The 21,191-nt window shown below is 38.2% G+C and overlaps 1 protein-coding gene across 1 annotated transcript in view; it reads right to left on the bottom strand.

The window, feature by feature from the left end:
• Positions 1 to 19,527, bottom strand: part of UNC80 (unc-80 homolog, NALCN channel complex subunit) — a 232,237-nt gene extending 212,710 nt beyond the window's left edge. Inside the window, exons 1-4 of the mRNA XM_072617462.1 lie at positions 19,353 to 19,527; positions 18,247 to 18,295; positions 15,107 to 15,263; positions 12,514 to 12,815 (exon numbers count right to left, since the gene is read on the bottom strand). Coding sequence (XP_072473563.1) covers positions 12,514 to 12,815; positions 15,107 to 15,263; positions 18,247 to 18,295; positions 19,353 to 19,444 — 600 coding nt within the window. The 5' untranslated portion in view covers positions 19,445 to 19,527. The remainder of the gene's footprint in view (positions 1 to 12,513; positions 12,816 to 15,106; positions 15,264 to 18,246; positions 18,296 to 19,352) is intronic.
• Between the last annotated feature and the right edge of the window lie 1,664 nt (positions 19,528 to 21,191).

The raw sequence follows: 21,191 nt of genomic DNA, 5'->3' as shown, positions 1-21,191 counted from the left end.
CATATATGCTCCAAGTGGTCTTGCTGGCACAGCCTTCAAGCAACCAGGGTCACTTTGATGTTAGAAAGGAGCATCAGAGAAGGGTTCAGGGGAAAATCATCAAAATTGTAAAAAAGAAATTGAACAAGCCATCAATGAACTCCCTAGGAAAAACTCTCCAAGGTCAGATGGATTTACAAGTGAATTCTATCAAACATTTAAAGAATATTTAATTCCAACACTATATAGACTATTTGGGAAAATTGGAGAAGAAGGAGTTCTTCCAATTCTTTTTATGATATAAATATGGTTTTGTTACCTACACCAAGAAGAGCCAAAACAGAGAAAGAAAATTATAGACCAATGTCTCTAATGAATATAGATGTAAATGTTTTAAATAAGATTTTTAGCAAAAAGAATACAGCAACTTATCATGAGAATAATAAATTATGATCAGATAGGATTTATACCAGGAATGCAGGGATGGTTCAATATTAGGAAAACTACTAACATTATTGATCATATCAACAATGAAACTAACAGAAACCAAATGATTATCTCAACAGATGCAGAAAAAGCTTTTGACAAAATACAACACCCATTCCTATTGAAAACAGTGGAGAACAGAGGAATAAATGGAACTTTCCATAAAATAATAAGCAGTATCTACCTAAAACCTTCAGCAAGCATTATATTCAATGGGGATAAGCATTTCCAATAAGATCAGGGGTGAAACAAGCATGTCCATTATCACCACTATTATTCAATATGGCACTAGAAATGTTAGCTGTAACAATAAGAGAAGAAAAAGAAATCGAAGGAATTAGAATAGGCAAAGAAGAAGCTCAATTACCACTCTTTGCAGATGATATGATGATATACTTAGAGAATCCCAGAGAATCAAGTAAAAAACTACTTGAAATAATAAACAACTTTGTCAAAGTTGCAGGTTACAAAATAAACCCACAGAAATCTTCTGCATTTCTGTATATTAGTAACAAAGCCCAAAAGCAAGAGATAGAAAGAGAAATCCCATTTAAAGTTAGGGTAGATACTATAAAATATTTGGGAGTCTACCTGCCAAAAAAAACCCAAGGAGTATGTGAACACAATTACAAAACACTTTTTGCACAAATGAAGTCAGATCTAAGTTAAGTGGAAAAACATCAGTAGCTTGTGGGTAGGCTGAGCCAATATAATAAAAATGACAATTCTACTTAAATTAATTTTCTTATTCAATGCCATACCAATCAAACTACCAGGTAATTATTTTGTAGAGCTATAAAAAATAATATCAAAACTTTTCTGGAAGAACAAAAGGTTCAGAATATCAAGGGAACTAATGAAAAGAAATGTTAGGGAAGCTGGCCTAGCTCTACCAGATCTCAAATTGTATTATAAAGCAGCAATTATCAAAACCACTTGGTACTGGATAAGAAATAGAGGGGTAGACCAGTGAAATAGGTTAGTTATTCAAGACACAGTAGTCAATGAATATAGCAATCTACTGTTTGATAAATCCAAGGACCGCAGCTTCTAGGATAAGAAGTCACTGTTCAACAAAAATTTCTGGGAAAAGTGGATAACAGAGTGGCAGAAACTAGGCATAGACCAATGCCTGACACCATATACAAGAATAAATTCCAAATAGGTACATGATCTAGGTATAAAGATTGATACTATAAACAAATTAGTGGAACAAGGAATAGTATATTTATCAGATTTTTGGAGAAGGGAAGAATTTTTGACTAAACAAGAGATAGAAAACATTATGAATTGCAAAACGAATAAATTTGATTACATTAGATTGAAAAGTTTTTGCACAACCAAACCCAATGCAACCAAGATAAGTAGGGAAGCAGAAAACTGGGAAAGAGTTTTTGCAACTAGTATCTGTGATAAAGGCCTCATTTCTAAAATATATAGAGAACTGAGTCAAATGTACAAGAATACAAGTCATTTCCCAATTGATAAATGGTCAAAGGATGTGAACAGGCAGTTTTCAGAGGAAGAAATTAAAGCTATCTATAGTCATATGAAAAAATGCTCTAAATCACCATTGATTAGAGAGATACAAATCAAAACAACTCTGAGATACCACATCATACCTATCAGATTGGCTAACATGACAAAACAGGAAGATGATAAATGTTGGAGAAGATGTGAGAGAGTTGGAACACTAATTCATTGTTGGTGGAGCTATGAGCTGATCCAACCATTCTGGAGAGCAATTTGGAACTATGCCCAGAGGGCTACAAAAATGTGCATACCCTTTGACCCAGCAATACCACTTCTAGGATTCTACCCCGAAGAGAGCATAAAAATGGGAAAGGGTCCCACATGTACAAAAATATTTATAGCAGCTCTCTTTGTGGTGGCCCAAAACTGGAAATCAAGGGAATGTCCATCAATTGGGGAATGGCTGAACAAATTGTGGTATATGAATATAATGGAATACTATTGTGCTATAAGAAATGATGAACAGGAAGACTTCAGAGAGGCCTGGAAGGACTTATATGAACTGATGCTGAATGAAAGTAGCAGAACCAGGAGAACTTTGTACACAGCAGCAACCACAGTGTGTGAGGAATTTTTCTGGTAGACTTAGTATTTCACTGTAATGCAAGGACTTAAAAAATTCCCAGTGGTCTCTTGGGGCAAAATGTCTTCCACATCCAGAGAAAGGACTATGGAATTCGATCACAGAATGAGGCAGATAATTTTCTTTTGTATTATGTTTTGGTTTGTTTTATGATTTCTTCCATTTATTTTAATTCTTCTATGCAACACGACTAAGGTGAAAATGTATTTAGTGGGGATGTATGTCTAGAAACTATATAAAATTGTATGCCACCTCGGGGAAGGAGTGGGCAAGTAGGGGGAAGGGAGGGGAAAAAAATCTAAGATAAATGAAAGTGATTGTAGAACACTGAAAACAAATAAAATAATGATTTAAAAAAAAGTGGACAAAAGGCTAGTCATGTCAGGGATGAATTAATTAAAGATGTCATGTAGTAAAAAGAGTCAGAATATTGTAGGGCAGCTAGCCTAGCGAACCAGAGATAATTTCTGGGAGAGACAGGAGGAAATATATGCCAGGAAAGTTAAACATTAATTACCACAACCTAGATCCCCATCTCTCCTCAAACCCTGATGGAGATATGGAGATATCCCAGCATCCTGAGACCAAGACTCTTGGGAATAGCAGTGTTCCCTAAACAATCATACCTGCTTCCAGTTTTGCCTGGCACATAGTAGCCACTTAATAAATGTTCAATGATTTATTGACAAATAGTTGTGGGAAGGAGGCCCACTTTCCCCATTATCAACAAACAGAAAGGCACAGAACCCCTGGGAATGGCAGTACCCCCTAGACTACAGTTTCTGTTTCTATCCCAACCCTCCCAGCTATCATATGAAGAAACAACTCCTATGGAAAATAGGTTGGGGGGGAGATGAACAGTCATCCACACCAACTGTCAACTAACACGAGTCAGGTAAGTCAATCTAGCCAAAGAAGGAAGACCCTGAGGGACAGAAAGTAGGTAGCATGTATCAGGCAAGTCAAACTAGCACCATTACCTTGACCACTATCTCCCTTCAAACCCTGATGGAGACAGTTCAGCACACTGAGCCCAAGAGCCTTGGGAAGAGCAATGCTTCAGCCACACTTCTGGGAAGGGACCCATGGAGCTGCATAATTGCTCTTACAGATAGTACAGCCATAGCTACCGAAGACCTAAAAAAGAAAGTCCTTACCACCAAAGTGCTTGGCACTGTCAAATGACTCAACATCAGAAACTGGCATTTGATCAGGGAACGTCATTAAAGAGGTTACACTGATATCTGCTTTGTCACTGTACCAAAGGACCATGAGACTTTCCCATTTGATTTGTAGCTGAAACACTATTTGTTTTCTCTCACCACTGGAATCCAAACTCTCAGAATAAGGCCTGTCTTACTTTTCTGTTTGTATCCCTGGCACTTAGAACAGTGCTTTGCAAACACTAAGCACTTAATAAATGCTTTATTACAATATCAGAAGACCTAATTCTTCTTATCCCAGTCTAGATACCATCCCATGAAGGCATGGACCATATTCATTGATTTTGTTATCTCCCCTAGCCTTAGGCACAGTGTTCTTATTCATAGAAGGTGTTCAATAAATATTTATGAGGTGATCGAATGTATTGGTGGTAGGTGGAATGTTGCCATCTTTTTGTCCCTCATAAGCTAAGTGGGATTTCTAACCTGTTGGCCATGTGTCCTTTCTCACCTAGAAGACTTGCATTAACAGTATCATATACCCTGAGAGCAATGCAGTCATCTTTCCTTTCCTAGTTGGGTTTTAGTTCATTCTCAGGAAAGCTAAATGCTAAATGCATTGTTGAGTAAAAGGAAGGGAAAGAAACTCTTAGAAAAGCTATATTTTTACTTTCTACCTCCAGATAAAGAGTCAGAATGAAGATTGAAACACGGACATGGCTAATTTGGGAATTTGTTTTGTTTGATTGTACATATTGGTAATGGATTTTGTTTTTCTTGCTTGCTAAATGGGGAGCAGAAAAAAATGCCAGGGAAATAGAAATAAAATGAAAATGAATTTTTAAAATTTTTTAAAAGTCTATATTTTTGTTTCCTCATTTTTAGATTTGTTTTAAAAAGGTGACTGATTGTTGGGCAGAGCCAAGATGCAGATTAGAAAGATGCATATACTCTAGCACTTCCCCCACAGCTCACAAAAAAAACCTGTAAAAAATGAGTCTCAATAAATTCTAGAGCAGCAGAAGCCATGAACAACAGAGTGAAAGAGGTTTCCAGCCAAAGGTAATCTGGAAGGCTGACAGAAAAGGTCTATCTCACAGGATGCTGAGCAGAGTGGAGCCCAGCCCTGGCAGTGCAGCACCTGGAGAAACAGGACCTGAACAGACCTCTGGGGCAGAATTCCCAGCAGGGAGGGTCCCAGATCCCTCAACTCACAAGCGACAATGAAAGCTCTAAAGGTCAGTGTGGGAGGGCTTTCCCAGCTGGGCCAGAGGGGAGTAAGTCCCCCCCAGCACTGGTCTCAGGCAGTGGCAGAGGCGGTGGCAGCCCCAGCAGCAGCAGCAGCAGTGGGCTTCCAGGTGGCTATGATGGCCGCAGAAGCAGCCTGGGTCCATTGTCCAGGCAGCTCAGGTTAAAACTTCTGCAGGAACTGAGTCCTGCCTTCTCCCAAAGCTCTTGGGGAAATTGAGCAGCTGATCTGAATCTCATCCTTGAGCATGATACTGAGGGGAGGAGGAGCACTAGGACCCTCCTCTTGACAAAGCATTCAGAAGTCAAATAATTAGCTAGGAAAATGCACCCAAAAGGGAAAAAAATAAGACCATAGAAGGTTACTTTCTTGGTGAACAGGTATCTCCTTCCATCCTTTCAGATGAAGAAGAACAAGGTATACTGTCAGAGGAAGTCAAGGCTTTCCCCTCCAGTACCTCCAAAATGAATATGAAACGCACCCAGGTCATAGAAGAGCTTGAATAGCGAGTCAGCAGCTTGCTAAAGGAGAACCAAAAGTTGCTGAGTAAAATAACACCTTTAAAAGTAGGCTAACTCAATTGGAAAAAGAGGTCCAAAAAACTAGTGAGGAGAAGGAGGCTCTAAAAAGCAGAATTAGCCAAATGGAAAAGAAGGCTCAAAAGCTCACTGAACAAAATAGTTCTTTAAAAGAGAGTGGACTTCAGGGAAGCTAATAACTATGAGATAAACCAAGAAGTTATAAAACAAAACCAAAGGACTGAAAAAATAGAAGATAATGTGAAATATTTCAGTGGAAAAACAACTGACCTAGAAAATAGATCCAGGAAAGACAATTTAAAAATTACGGGACTCCTAAAAGCCATGATAAAAAAAAGAGCATAGACATTATCTTTCATGAAATTACCAAGGAAAACTGCCCTGATATTCTAGAACCAGAGGCAAAATAAATATTGAAAGAATCCACTGATCACCTCCTGAAAGAGACCCAAAAAGAGAAACTCCTAGGAATATTGTGGCCAAATTTCAGGGTTCCCAAGTCAAGGAGAAAATATTGCATGCAGCTAGAAAGAAACAATTCGAGTATTGGTATTGTGGAAATACAATCAGGATAACACAGGATCTGGCAGCTTCTACATGAAGGGACTGAAGCGCTTGGAGTAGGATATTCCAGAAGTCAAAGGAACTGGGATTAAAACCAAGAAATACCTACCTAGCAAAACTGAGTATAACACTTCAAGGGAATAAATGGTAATTCAATGATATAGAGGACTTTTAAGCATTCATGATGAAAAGACCAGAGCTGAATAGAAAATTTGACTTTCCAACACAAGAATCAAGAGAAGCATGAAAAGGTAAACAGGAAAGAGTAATCATAAAGGATTTTCTAAAGCTGAACTGTTTACATTCCTACATAGAAAGAAAATATTTGTAACTCTTGAGACTTTTCTCAGTATTTGGGTAGGTGGAGGGATTACACACACACACACACACACACACACACACACACACACACACACACAGAGTACAGGTTGAGTTGAATCAGAACAGATGATATTCATAAAAAAATAAAATAAAATTAAGGGGTGAGAGAGGAAAATATTGGGAGGAGAAAGGGAGAAATGGAATGGGGCAAGCTATCACTCATAAAAGAGATAAGAAAAATCTTGTTCAGTGGAGGAGAAAAGGGAGAAGAGGAGGGGGTAAAGTGAAGCTATTCTCTCCACATATGGCTGAAGGAGGGAATAACATGCTCACTAAATTTGATATGAAAATCTATCTTACACTACAGGAAAGTAGGGGACAAGTGAAGTGAAGGGAATGATACAAGGGAGGGCCAATGGGAGAAGGCAGTAACTAGAAGTAAACACTTTTGGGAAGGGACAAGGTCAAATGAGAGGATAGAGAAAAAGGGGGGACAGGCTAGGATGGAGGGCAATATAGTTAGTCTTATACAACATGACTATTATGGAAGTCTTTTGCAAAACAACACATATAAGGTCTGTATTGAATTGCTTGCCTTCTCAGTGGGGATGGATGGGGAGGGAGTGAGGGAGAGAAGTTGGAATTCAAGGTGTGAAAAACAAATGTTGAGAATTATTATTGCATTTATCTGGGAAATAAGAAATACAGGAAATGGGGTATAGAAATTTATCTTGCCCTACAGGAAAAGAGAGAAGATGGAGATAAGGGAAGGGTGGAGTGTGATAGAAGGGAGAGTACATTGAGGGAAGGGGTAATCAGAATGAAAGGCATTATGGGGTGGAGGGAGGGGAGAGATGGGGAGAAAAATTGGAACTCAAAATTTTGTGGAAATGAATGTTGAAATCTAAAAATAAATAAATTAATTAAAAAATAAAAGGTTGATTGATTTGTGTATATGAGCTTTTTAAAAGAAAAAATTCCAAGTGGTAAGCAAGCATATTTCTTAGTTACGTTTTGAGGTTGAGGGGTGGGTAAGCAGTGGGAGGGAGGAGGACATGCTTACTTTAGAAATGTTGTTTACTAACGATTATCCTGTGAAAGAGACAAGCTGACAGACCAAAAATCTTTTTTTTTAAATTGGATTTGTGTCTGGGGAATGTTTCATTACTCACTGTCTAGATTTTTGTTTATGTTTTTGGTTTTTTAAAGAAAAAGGCAGGAGGAGAATTCAGGACTTAAAATGTTAAAAAATAAACGTTAAAAATAAGGAAATAAGTTTATTTAAAAAGAAAATAAAGGAGAAGTTTTAATTTTATAATCCTGAAAGACAGAGGCAGAAATATGAAAACTTAATGTGTCTTCTCTTAAAAAAAAAACCAAAAACCAACCCAAAGTGAAACCTTGCCTTAAATATCTTCTTTAAAGTCTTTCCAATTGATCCTCACCAGATATTGTTATTCATAACCCAGCTACCATAGTTTGTCCTCTGTCTGTCTCTGTCTGTCTCTCTGTCTGTCTGCCTCTCTCTCTGTCTCTCACCTGGACTATCACATTAAGCTCTTAATTGTGTCCCTGTCCACTGTGTATCTCTCCAATCCATCTTCCACACAGCTGCCAAAATGATAGTGCTACAGCTTGGATTCGTTCATGCCTCTTCCCTGCCCAAGAAGCTTTTCTGATTGATTACACATTACTTTCCCTCACATAGTCTACGCTCAGCCAAACTTGGCTATCTATTCCCTGCACACAGCATTCCATCATTTGTCACTGTGTCATTGTTCAGCTGCCTTCATGCCTAGAATGCTAGTCCTTTGTAGTGTCACTTCTTGGAACCAACCCCTGTCTCCTCTCAAGGCTTAGTTAGCTCAAGTACCTTTCCCTTCCAGGGGCCTTTCTGTATTCTCTTCATCATCCATACTCCCTGCCTCTGATCATTATATATTTAGTGTTTATCTCAAGTTTACTCATCTGAATGTTATATTCCCCTTTCCTTAATAAAAGGTAAGCTTTTATAGAACAAAGATAACTTCATCGTTATACTTTTATATCCAGAAGTTATAATGGGGCCTAAGCAATCCACTTTTACCTAGATTACAGCCAGTGCCTTCTTGGTCTCCCTGACTTCAGCCTCTCCCATTAAATCTCCATATACCACTCAAATTGATATTACTAAACCACAGATCTGACCCTGTCATATCCTGCTCAGTTACCCCTTGTGCTGTTAATGAGGAACTCTAAGACATTTTGCTTGCTTCAGGGACTATGATGGGAAAATGCAACCTGTGGAAAGGAGTTGTTTTTCTGTCCTTTGTCTTCAAAGAGGACCAATGACATTACTGGGTGATACCTTAATGCATACATGGACTGGATTTAAGAGAGGTAGAATTGTGCTACATTATCAGCTTCAGTCTCTCTTCCAGAGCCATTGAAGGCCAGTGGCAAGACAAAAGTCAAGATGACTGATGATGTCTCAGGATGCAATAGATAGCCTTGGTGTCTTTGATGTCTGATCAAGCTCTAAGTACTCCACAGTACTGGCTTCAGCCATTTCATAACTGTTGGAACAAATTTTTCTCATCCATCCATTTTGCTGGGGGAGATCTTCACAAGCTTGGGATAGACACCCCCCTAACTCACTGGCAGGTTTGTGGCCCATCAGTTACCCTCAACCTGGTTTAGCCTATCTGATGAGATCGTTTATTGGTATATAGTCACTGCATATGCTACAGCTTCTTGGAGTCACAGGTGAGAGCTGAGTGCCAGGTAAACACCAAAGGTGGTTAAGCAGCTCTGAAAAAGCCTCAGTAAGCCCTTACACCAGAGGTGCTGGTCCTATGTACTCCAAATGGTCAGAAGGAGTCAGAAAAAGGCCACAAATCTTTAGGGTGTGATTATATTGTGGGCTATCTTGGGCTCATGTTTTCAGGATTTGTGGCAAAGGATCCATTGTTATAGATAGTATGCCATTTCAGTAGGAGATATAGAAAATACCTTTCCACAGTTTTCAGATGAAGAAATCAAAGTCATATGAAGAAATGCTCTAAATCACTATTAAGTAGAGAAATGAAAATCAAAACGACACAGAGCTACCACCTAACACCTATTACACTGGCTAATATTACAGAGAAGGAAATGATTAGTGTTGGAGAGGATGTGGGAGAGTATTACATTCTGGAGAGTAATTTGGAACTATGCCCAAAGGGTAATCAAACTGTGCATACCCTTTGATCCAGCAATACCACTACTAAGTCTGTATCTCAAAGAAACCATGAAAAAACGGAAAAGAACCTACATGTTCAAAAATATTTATAGCAGCTCTTTCTGTGGTGGCAAAGAATTAGAAATTGAGGGAATGTTTATCAATTGGCAAATGACTAAACAACTTGTGGTATATGTTTATAATGGAATACTGCTGTGTTATAAGAAATGATGAGCACGTGGATTTCAGAAAAAACCTGGACAGGCTTCCATGAACTGATGCAAAGTGAAGTGAGCAGAACCAGAACATCATTCACAGTAACAGCAACATTGTGTGATGATCAGCTATAAATGACTTAGTTCTTCTCAGCTATACAATGATTTAAGACAATTCCAAAGGACTCAAGATGAAAATGCTATCCACATCCAGAGAAAGAACCGATGGAGCCTGAATGCAGATTGAAGCATACCATTTTCACTTTCTTTTTCTTTGTCGTTCTTTTCTCTTGGCCTGTGTCTTCTTTCACAACAAGATTAATATGGAAATGTTTTACACGATTGAACAGATATAACCTTTATCAAATTGCTTCCTGGCTTAGGGAGGGGGTGGTAAGAGTGGAAGGGGGATCATTTGGAATTTTTTAAAATGAATGTTAAAAATTATCTTTACGTGTAATTGGAAAACTTGTTATTAAAATTTTTTTTAAATGATGTAAAAAAATGCCTTCTCCCCAATGGGGAGGGCAAAAATGAACCCTCCTGATCTTGGGCCAAAGTGTGTTAGAAGCCTTTAATGCCCAAAATTAGCTTCAGGGATGAAAAATCACAACCATAGTATTTTAAGGTTTGCAAAGATCTTTAAAGATATTAGCTTATTCGATCTGATCTTCACAACAGCCCCTGTCCTTTGAAGAAAGTCTTATTATTATTCCCATTTTGTAGGGATAAAAAAAAAAAACCAAGGCATGAGGAAGTTAACAATTTATCTGGGATCACATAACTATTGTCTGGCAGAAAATTTGAACTTGAGGCTTCCTAATTCCATGTCCAAGGTTTATCAATCACATAACAAAACTTGACGTTTGTGCATGAGAAATTTTCACCTGAAAGAAAAGAAGGACTGGGGGTGCTTTTCAACAGTGTTCAGTCCCATAGGGAAAGAGTGGTACAGAGCAACGAGAGCAAAAACTTGGGTGAAAGCACACACATAAAGGTGAAAGATCTATGGATGGGCCTTTTGTATTAAAGATTTAAGCAGACACAGAACAAGAGATTTAAATGAAGCAAACAAATATCTTGACTATTTTATGTTAATCACAATGAAGGACTTGGTTTTTATCAGCCTCTGAATTTCTGATATTCCCTTCCTTATCTCCAAAAATTAAAGTCACCGTAGGTGCTTGGATAGTTCTATAGTACACTACCAATTGTTCTAATTTCACAAGTTTTTTCTACCAAATCTCACTTACAACTCTGTTTTCTTTTGAGGGCTGTCAATCCTGCTTCCCAAAATGAGGTATTTGATTTGCATCTCTATACAATTATATCTGTTAGCACCTGAAGTTGTCTGTAACAACAGATAGAGCACCCTTGGCTTAAAGTGTGAATTATCCATAGTCATACAGCTAGTATGTGTCAAAGGCGGGACTTGAACCAAAGTCTTTCTTAATCTGAGGCCAACACCTTCCTTGCCATGACATCTTTTATGTTCTCTTAAGATGATAAAGTTTGTACCCCTCTTACTTATCATCAGGGGGGCAGTTAGGTGGGATAGTAGATAGAGTGCCAATCCTGGAGTCAGGAGGTTCTGAGTTCAGATCTGGCCTCAGACACTTATTTGCCATGAGACCCTGGCACAGCCACTTAACCTTACTTGCCTCAGTTTCCTCATCTGTAAAATGAGCTCAAGAAGGAAATGGCAAACCAATCCAGGATCTTTCCCAAGAAAACTCCAAAAGGGGTCACAAAGAGTTGGATATAACTAAAAAATGACTAAATAACAACAGGAACACTTTATCTTTGATACCACTAATAGTCATTTTAATTTATCTATCTAGAGGATAGAGGATTATTGAAGAGGAAAATAAATATGTATTCACAATTTATTTTCCTCTTTAAGTCTTTGGGGATCATTATTAAACTGAGAATTTATATTTTTGTTTTTAGCATTACTATAGCTTTTACACAACCCCTATGTCTTACATTATTGAAATAACTGAGGACTCAAATATATAGGTTAGATTAAAACTAGTTTGAGGCAGCTCCTTATTCATTCCCTCACTCAAAATAACAGAATATTAGTGTCAGAAGTGGCCTTTGATCCTACAGTGCTATATTGGGAAGGGGCCTTAGAACATATAATGTTAGAATATAGGACACACACTGATGGAGTCACAGGGATATAAAGATCATTGTGAATATATAGGCTTCTCATTTTGTAGAAAAATTTCCAAGTCCTCTTATCCCCCAATATGTCCCTTGTAAGCCTATCAAGTAGTTGGTTTCTACCACTAGCAATCTATTCCTTTAGGCTGATCATCACACTCTCTCTCTGAGACCTATTTATAGAATCACATGGACTTTGAGAGTTGAAGGGGACATAAGCTGCCCTCTAGCCCAACACATAAACAAAAATAATCATGTAGATGACTCCTGACAAGTAGTTATCCAAACTCTGCTCTATAAGGATGGGAGAACTGACCATATTGAGGCAGTTCATTGCATTTTTTCTCCAGTTCTAATAGTTTATAACTTTTTTCAACAATCAAATAGCACTTAAATTTAAAGGACATTTTCTACCCATGCACTGATCTGCAAAATGACTGTACCAAGACTTGTTCTTGCTGAGGTGGAAAGATGAATTAAAGTGACTTTTCCTCCCTCTAGACATCTCCTTACCTTGATCCTGTGAACCAGAGGAGCAAATAGGAACACAAAGAGTTCTACAGTGGCCATGGAGTTCTGGAAAAATTTCCTACGACTATTTTCTTCTTCTTCATGAGAGCTGCTTCGTCGAGGGTGGGCTGGCGATCCCTGGTTTTCAACTTGATGGATGAAGGCACTGCTGCCACCACCCCAGCTGGAGCCTCTGTCACCTCCCCCAAAACGATCACTGTTGCAATCCTGGGGGGCCTCAAGTAGCATCCAGTGCAGGGTGTGAAGGAGCTTGGTTTCTGCAACACCTAGTTTATCCTGATGACCTGAGTGAAAAATATTTGCCAGTGACATCTTTTGAGCAAGACTAGAGATTTTGTGTACTAAGCAATCAGTTCCAAATGTAGGGGCTGTGAGATTTCTGCTACTAGTTTACTAGGTGATAGGATATCTCCATGGTATAGCTTCCCCTCCTTCCTATGGGCAGTAATAATAAAAGTTAAGTGGATGCAATGTAAAAACATTGCCTTTGTATTTCACATATTTCACATTTTATTGTATGTATTTAAAACATTATTCTGAGAAGAGATCCAGAGGAGATGTCAAAGAGGTCCATGACACAAAAAGTTTAAAAATTCCTACCTTAAAAGGTTTTCTTTTTAAAAAACTCATGTAGGTAGTAGAAACATATTACAAACCATTTTAGCAAATTTGAAAATGTTAATAAATAATGTTTTTCTCTAAAGCCCTTTCAAAATCCTTAGAAAAGTCCCTTGGAAAATAAGGCTTTTCTTAGGGAAATGGATTAAGGATGGTACCAAACTTTATAACAAAAAATAACGCTAGTCTGGTTTATATCATTTCATTCCCTATCCCTGAAGCAGTCTGGGTACTGACTCACCTAAGTTCAGTCTCCTTTACTGGTTTTCCAGAAATGATTAGTGAGCTAATACTTATACATCTCCATAGGGAAAGAATTAAGATTTCAATGTAAGAGAGGAAGTCCCTTTGTGTAACCCCAGGAGTGAGGAGGAATGAGGTAGTGGTTTGATTACTGGATAATTCTATATTGCTAACTTGTACTGCATTTTAACATATCTTTACTATTTTTAGGGTTTTTATAAATGTTTTTTGAAATCTTTTTGAAGCAGAGAGTCATTTTAAAGGATTGGAGTATGGTGAGAGAGAAGTATTTGTTAGTTTAGATATCTCTCTCTCTCTCTGTCTTTCTCTTTCTCTCTCTCTCCTCTTTCCTCCCTCCCAGCTAGAAATGGCTTGGAAATAGATTAATGTCAATGAAATAAAACTGTTTCTGACATATCTGAGCCTCAATTGTAGGTACAGTATTAGTACTAATATATTTTTTGACAAGACATAAACAAAGGGCCTCAATATTTAAATGACTATTTTCTGTAAAATGAATAATCACTTCATAATTTATCTGAATGAACCTTTCAATTTCAGATATGAAATCTGCTCAAAGCAGACAATAATTGTCATCTCTTTTTCAAAATTTCTTCAAGTATAAGGTAAACTGCGCTGCTGCTATACTATGAAAATACTTCACTTTTAATTATCTACAAGAATCAGAGACATTGAACTTTACAGATACCTTTTTTCCATTCGGCTTTAGTGAATTTTCAAAGATAATTAAATATTTCTTACATGTCCACTAAGTAGAGGTCAGTTCAAATTTACTAGACTTCAGTTTTGAGTGTTTCTCCATGTGGCAGTAGAACTAGTGCAGGTCAAAGATTTGCTGGTTCTGTGAACTGTCACTTGGACAGTAGAGAGTACTACCAGATTCCTCCACCAAGTGATTTCTATTGGTAACCATTAAGCATGAAACCTTTCAGTCTTACTACCACTTGGAATAAAATACACTAATGATTACCTGAAGCAAAGCACAGAAAGGCATATAGCTTATATATTCTGCTGACACATTATTTTTGCAATTGTGTCTATTAACAGAGATAACAACATACAGTTCAATGGATTGTGCTATGAAACCCATGTGGTTATTTTCATTAATAAATGTAAGTCCAGAAAATATAGATTAGAAACTAAAAACAAATACAATATAAAAAAAAGTATAGTCAACATTGAATATAGTTCATTTTAAGGAACAAATAAAAAGAAACAGAGAGGCAGTATAGCATTGTGGATTGTGTGTTGGACTTACAGTCAGGATGACCTGGCTTAAAATTGCACATCATGGGCAAATAAATCACTTAACCTCAGGCTACTCTCAAGATTTTAAGCAATAGATTATTTATGAAACAGGTTGGTAGAAAGAGTTCCTTCCCCTAGTATCCAAAACACTGGATCTGGACCTAAAAATATAATTGTGATCAAAAGTGATGTAAATACGGTGTTAATAGCAGGGCAATGACTTTTGCAGATGGATTTTTAAATCCACAGTCACTGAGGAATGGACTAAATCCAAAGGCAAGAGTACTGTGCTGGTTATAACAACAAAAAATAAGTAGCTGTAGTCAATCCAGAAGGAGTTGTCATTAGTTTTCTGGGAACCACCGTGGCAACATATTAGTTCAGCCTGATTCACACAGGTAGGCAATACTGGTATAGACTAAACAGCACATGGTGGAGTACCAACCCAGTTTATTCCTGTTGGAGAGCAGTGTTGCAGTGCAGTGCAGAACATGAGGTAAAGCAGCCTGGACCAGCTCCCAGCGGGAAATGCTCTGGATGGCTTCAGAAAGGGCTGGAGAGAGGCCATGAAGCTTGTTTTCTACCAGAACTCGTTCAAAGGACTAGAAGATGGGGAAAAGCACATAAATCATTGTACTAGACTATCCTAATGTACTATGGAGAACAGGGTTTAAAATGCCTTCTACTAACATATTTTTATTTTAAAATGTTTTAATTTAATATTTTACTTTCCCCAAGTACATGTAAAAACAATTTTTAATATTCATTTAAAACAATTTTTGAGTTCTAAATTCTCTCCATCCCTTTTTCCCTCCCTTTCATCAGAAAGCAAGCATTTGATATAGGTTATACATATGCAGTCATGGAAAACATTTCCATAACAGATATTTTGAAAAGATAAAAATATTAATTTAAATTTGCATAACACTTCACAGTCTACAAAGCACAGTAAATACATTATTGTGTTTCATATTCATAGTAATCTTATGATATAGGTAGGGCAATTATTATTTCTGTATCTTATAGCTGCCAAACCTGAGGTTCACAGAGGAGAGTTTTGTGGTACAGTAGAAAATGCATTAGAGATTTTGATTCAAAGGACCTGGATTTGAATTTTGCTTACATAAATCTGTAACCCTGAGTAAGCCATTAAAATACTCTAGGACTCAGTTTCCTCATCTGTCATGAGAAGATTGGACTATATGATCTCTAAGGTTCTTTTGAGCTCTAACGCCAAGGATCGTATAGGATTACAGTTTTAGAGTTTGAAGTGACCTTAGACACCATCTAGTCTTCATCTTATAGATGACTCTCCAAAGGTCACATAGTTAGTGTGACTAACCACAGGTCTTTTTTACCCAAATTTTCTGACTCTTTTCTACTATACCATTTTTTTTCTATGTTGTCATCTTAGGGATTACTATGTCTCTCTGTATGTCTGCATTGAAGTCAAAACTAATTTACTATAATTTGTACGCTTTCAAGTCTATTTCTGTAGTTTGAATGAACTACATTTTATGTGTAGATGTTTATTTCTATACAATGGGAAAAAATGCTAGTTTGATCTTTTTCCTTTAAATAAATGAGATAAGCTCATTCAAACATTTTTGAGTGATCCATAAGGATTGTTTGAAGGTACCAAATGTTGTACGAGTCCTCATGGTCAAAATTGGCATCAGTGAATGTTGACTACTTCGGTGCAGCTTTGATTTTAAATATGATGTCCCCTTACTGAATCTAATCCTGGGATCATCTAAACTGACTCTCAAGTATCTCTACAGTCAGAGCTGGTATTTGCTGCTGATATAGGACAGTCTGCCCCAAAATCTAAGCTGCTTTTGTATTGATGGTTTCAATTATTCTATGTTCTGTTCTGGAATGTCAACAGAGTACAGTTTTTGCTAAGCATTACAGAATGAGAATGTATTATTTAACTCTTTCTGCTCCTTTCTAATTTCTGTGTAATGCTACAAGATACGTATGTAGGATTAAATTGGGATTGGGGGAGGGATCAAAAACTAAAAGGCCAAATTAGTAGCTAATACCCTACAAAGAACCAATTCACCAATTCAGTTCACACGAGTGCAAAGGATTTTCTTAAAAAAAAAAAAGACCTTGTAATCAAAGCTATTCTGTGATTCTGTGGTTCAGTTCCAGAAAAAAAAGGAGAGATTAGAGTTGTGGCCTTTTGTTTTCTCTTAACAAGCTAAATAAAGGCCTTTAGATATTGCTTGTGCTGTAGATCCAAATACTTTTAAATTCTTCAGCCTCTAAGCATCTGAAGCACTAATTAACTAAAGGATACGTGTTTTAGGAATTTAAAAGTATAAAGGATTTAAAAGCCTGAACACAACTAAAATAATCTTTGAGAATACTTCCTACAACAAAAGTTTAGGATTTAAAGTGGCCCATTTACGAATCCTACATAGTCAAGTTCTTTTTAGTTTAAATGAATATTCCCCTAATGTGTTTTGTTTACATTCTGAAAAGTTTTTTTTCCCATGTCTACACACACTCATCTCCCCATACACAAACCCCACCTCAATTTGTGTGTTTTACATTTATGCATCCATTTATTTTGTATAAAGACATTTGTCAGATAGGTATGCCTAATTATAAATGGATGGGCCCAGTTAGAGTTATTTAGGACCATTCAAAGGTAGATGAAGAATAAATGAACTTGTAAGAGAATTTATAGTAATTAAAATGTCAAGTTACTTCTGACGAGATAAGCAGATTCATAAATCAATGAACCTATGAAAAAGTAATGTATCTTTAAGAATTTTGTTTTGATAATTTGGAAAAAAATGCAGAAGAAATTCCAAATTGTTTACCTCCAAGCAAAAGCTAATGACTGATTTAAGTTGCTCTAGATGTTTGTTGATTGAGCTAGGGCCCACTGGGTCATTTACAGTTTGGTGTGCCTATGTGCAAACAAAGTTTCACATATGTACTGTGATTACAGAGGTGTAAAGATCTCAACTTGGCATCCCAATTTATAGCTATCCTGGCTTTATGTGAACTCCATTAACATTCTACTCAGTGACCTCCATTCCTCATTTTTTCATTCTGTAAACTGGATGAATAGTGCCTGACTAATTTTTTATTATGGGGAGTTTGGGAGGACAAATGTGATTTTAGAGATGAAGTATTATCAATTCCCTGGAAGATATGCACTCTCCCATATATTAAAGAGCTACACAATAGTATAACTGTTTTTTGGAGGCTGTACTGACATCATTTGCTAGTAGCCAAATAAGTTCACCAACTTAGTTTTCATAAGTTATCATGTTGCAGCAGTTATTAGACTAAATAGGCCAGATAGAACCTTCTGACAACAACCTGAAGACTACCTTTTAATTATTAACATTCTTTTCTGATGCTTTGCATTTTTACATATTTTCAACTTGTCATATAAATTTGATGATTCATGCATAAAAACCCATATTATTTTCATATTATTTTGCTTCCTTGAGTATTTCATATATGTACCTTATATACAACTACTGCCGAAATTAATGTTTTTCTTCTATTTATCACAGTGACTATGATGGAATTTCCAGTTAAAAAGTGAAAATCACCTACCACACATGAAGCTTCATATTGCTTTCCCAGTTTGGGCCTCAAAAAGGCACTGAAAAAATGAACAAATTTTAAAAAATTGAAGCAATAACAAGCAAAGAATTATATATATATTTCTATATAATCATTAAATACCCTTTGTATTTTTATAGCCAAAGATGTTAACAGCATAGGATTATAGAACTCAACTGTCATGCTTAAGAACAGTAATGAACAAGCATTTATTAATCAGCTACAATCACTGTTTTTATAGATTAAGTCTATATTCAAGGGTCTTGCGTTCAGTCTTAACCTAAAGCTAAGAGTGAGATTTCTATCAGAAATGGTTATCTACTTGATGTACTAAAACTAATATTGTTGAAAATTGAAAATGATTACACCTTCTTAGACTCAGGAGTTGAACTGAAAGCCACAATTTTCAGAATCCATTTTTACATCTGGGAGCTATATATTTTAAGGGTTGCTTTATTGGGAAAGGGTTCCGGCCTTTCCAAGAAAAAATAAAAGGCAATCTTGGGCTGAAAAAGCTTTCTCAAGGGCTTTAACCGGGAAGATGACAATCATGTTTGAGTGAAAGCAAAAACGGTAACAAGTGGTCATAACGGGCACTCTCTCAATATGAGAAACTGGGCAAACAACAGGTCACTGGTCTAAAATCCCAGCGGGAGGCGGGAGGAGAGATCAGTACGTATAGGCACGTTTATCTTCCTTGTTTCTCCTCCCCCTCTTCCCTTTTCAGCGATCTTCCTCTATCTCTGAATAATATATATATATATATATATACACACATATATGTATATATGTATGTGTGTCTAGGTGTGTGTAGGGATATACACACGTATATCATGCATATGTCCATATCTCTATATTTGAGAGCTTCCTGCCAGTATGTCATCAAACTTCATTCAAACAGGACACAAAAAGGACTCTAAGGGCTTGCTCTTTCCCTTCCCGGAGGGGGTTGCGTGCAGCGGGGCTGCAGCCACAGCCGCAGAGCCTCCGGCCCCGTCCAGAGCATCTCCAGCGGCCCAGGGACCAAGGGGACTGGAGAGCGGGGAGGGACTACGCCGGGCCCGCGCAGGAGGGCGGCGGGTTTCTTTACCCCTCACCTGGTCTGCCTCCACAGAAAGGTCTGGATGGGGAGGGGGATGCCTCGGCCGCTCTCCTGCTCCTGGCCCTCGGAGCTTTTCCTCTTCACCATGATGGTGGCTCCTGCGAGCCCTAGTGAGGGACCCAGCACTGCTTCCTCGGGAGCCGCCGCCGCCGCCTCCTCTTCCTCCTCCTCCCTCTGCTCCCCCCAACTCTCATCCCCTCCTTCCCCGAGGCAGGGCCGTCTCTCTCCGCCCAGATCTCCCGTCCCTCTCCCCTTCCCCCGCCCCCCTCCGCCGGGGTAAAATGGCTGCGGAAGGAGGGGAGGATCGGAGGAACAGCGAAGGGAGGAGGGGGGAGGAAGAAGATGTCCGCCTCGCCCCCTACTCTCCCTTCCTTTGCTTTCAGCACCTCCCACTGTGGACAGCGACCCGCGCAGAGGCTATGGGAAGGCGGCGAGCAGCGACCAGGCAAAGCTGTGTGGAGGTAGTTTCCACTCTCAGCATCTCCCTCTGTCCCGCTGCGTCTTTTCCTTTAGCCTAATTTGGCCTCCTCAGCCCGCAGTAAAGCGGTTTCTTTCCTACCAGCTGTACCCCAGGAGTGTCCACTGTGTTTTCTGACTTCCTGACAGCAGTGACTGGAGGACAGTACCGTCTGGGGAAGGAGGAGCATTTGGGAGCTGCAAAGCTGTCTTTGACCCTAACATCACTCACACCTCTAGCAAGGAGATCAGGTGCACCCCCTGAGTCTCCACCTCTAACCCAAAAACACACAGAGAGACAGAGACAGAGACAAAGAGAGAGGCAGAGAGAAAGAGAGACAGAGAGAGAAAGAGAGACAGAGAGAGAGAGAGAGAGAGAGAGAGAGAGAGAGAGAGAGAGAGAGAGAGAGAGAGACAGAGACAGAGAGAGAGAGAGAGAGAGACAGAGACAGAGAGACAGAGAGAGACAGAGAGACAGAGAGACAGAGACAGAGAGACAGAGAGAGAGAGGAAGGCATACACACACTCCCTGTCCCTGAAGCTCAGCAGGAAGGGTGCGTGGAAAGGAAAAAAAAGTGAAAACCAGGAAGCACTTCAAGCTTGGCAGGTCAGAGAAAACTGTAAATTACTGTGATGTGAGAATTTAAAATGTCAGCAGGAAACTGACATTGACTGTACTGTTTCTTTCTGAGAAAGACAAAACCCAAAGAAACCAAGATGAACCAGTTGTGGGTGAAAGTTAATTGGTGTGAGGAAGAGCACACATAATTATCTTGTGCAGCCATTTATTTTTTACTCTGGTCCATTGGATACATTTGAGTGACACCTTTTGCTCTTTCCCTGGCCACCCTTTCTTTTCTGGGCTTCCAGAGTCAAAAGGACAGAATATCAAGATTTCAGAATTATACGAATTTTAAGAATATTTACAACTGTAAAACCAAATGTAGAAAGAAGCAAAAATATGGTAGAAACAGCATCAGGAGGCTCATTGGCCTAGAAATAAAACATTAGAGATTGGGGGAAGGAGCAAGACATCATATAATCTTCCCTTATATAAGCATTTGCATATAAGCAAAATTACAGACCCTGCAATAAATGAAGTGAATAGACACCAAGGGAACCAAACATATACGACTTGTTGTGGAGAAGATGGTCTGTAATACATGGATATTTTCTCCATTTACTGTTCATACTGATAATTAAAAAATTTTTTTTTCACATCTTGATAACTTCCTCTACTGTCTTTCCTCACCTCCTTTCAAGGGAGCCATCCCACATAAAGGTAATATTTTTTAAAAACAAAAAAGGAAAAGGAAGAGAAAAGTCAGCTAGAAAAAGTAAAAAATATGTGCCATGTACAACACTTACAGCCTCCCAT

Source organism: Notamacropus eugenii, chromosome 6 (assembly GCF_028372415.1).
Source record: "Notamacropus eugenii isolate mMacEug1 chromosome 6, mMacEug1.pri_v2, whole genome shotgun sequence".
NCBI classification, from domain to species: Eukaryota; Metazoa; Chordata; class Mammalia; order Diprotodontia; family Macropodidae; genus Notamacropus; species Notamacropus eugenii.
The sequence above is the reverse complement of the archived record's forward strand: the minus strand, read 5'-3'. Positions and strand labels throughout refer to the sequence as shown.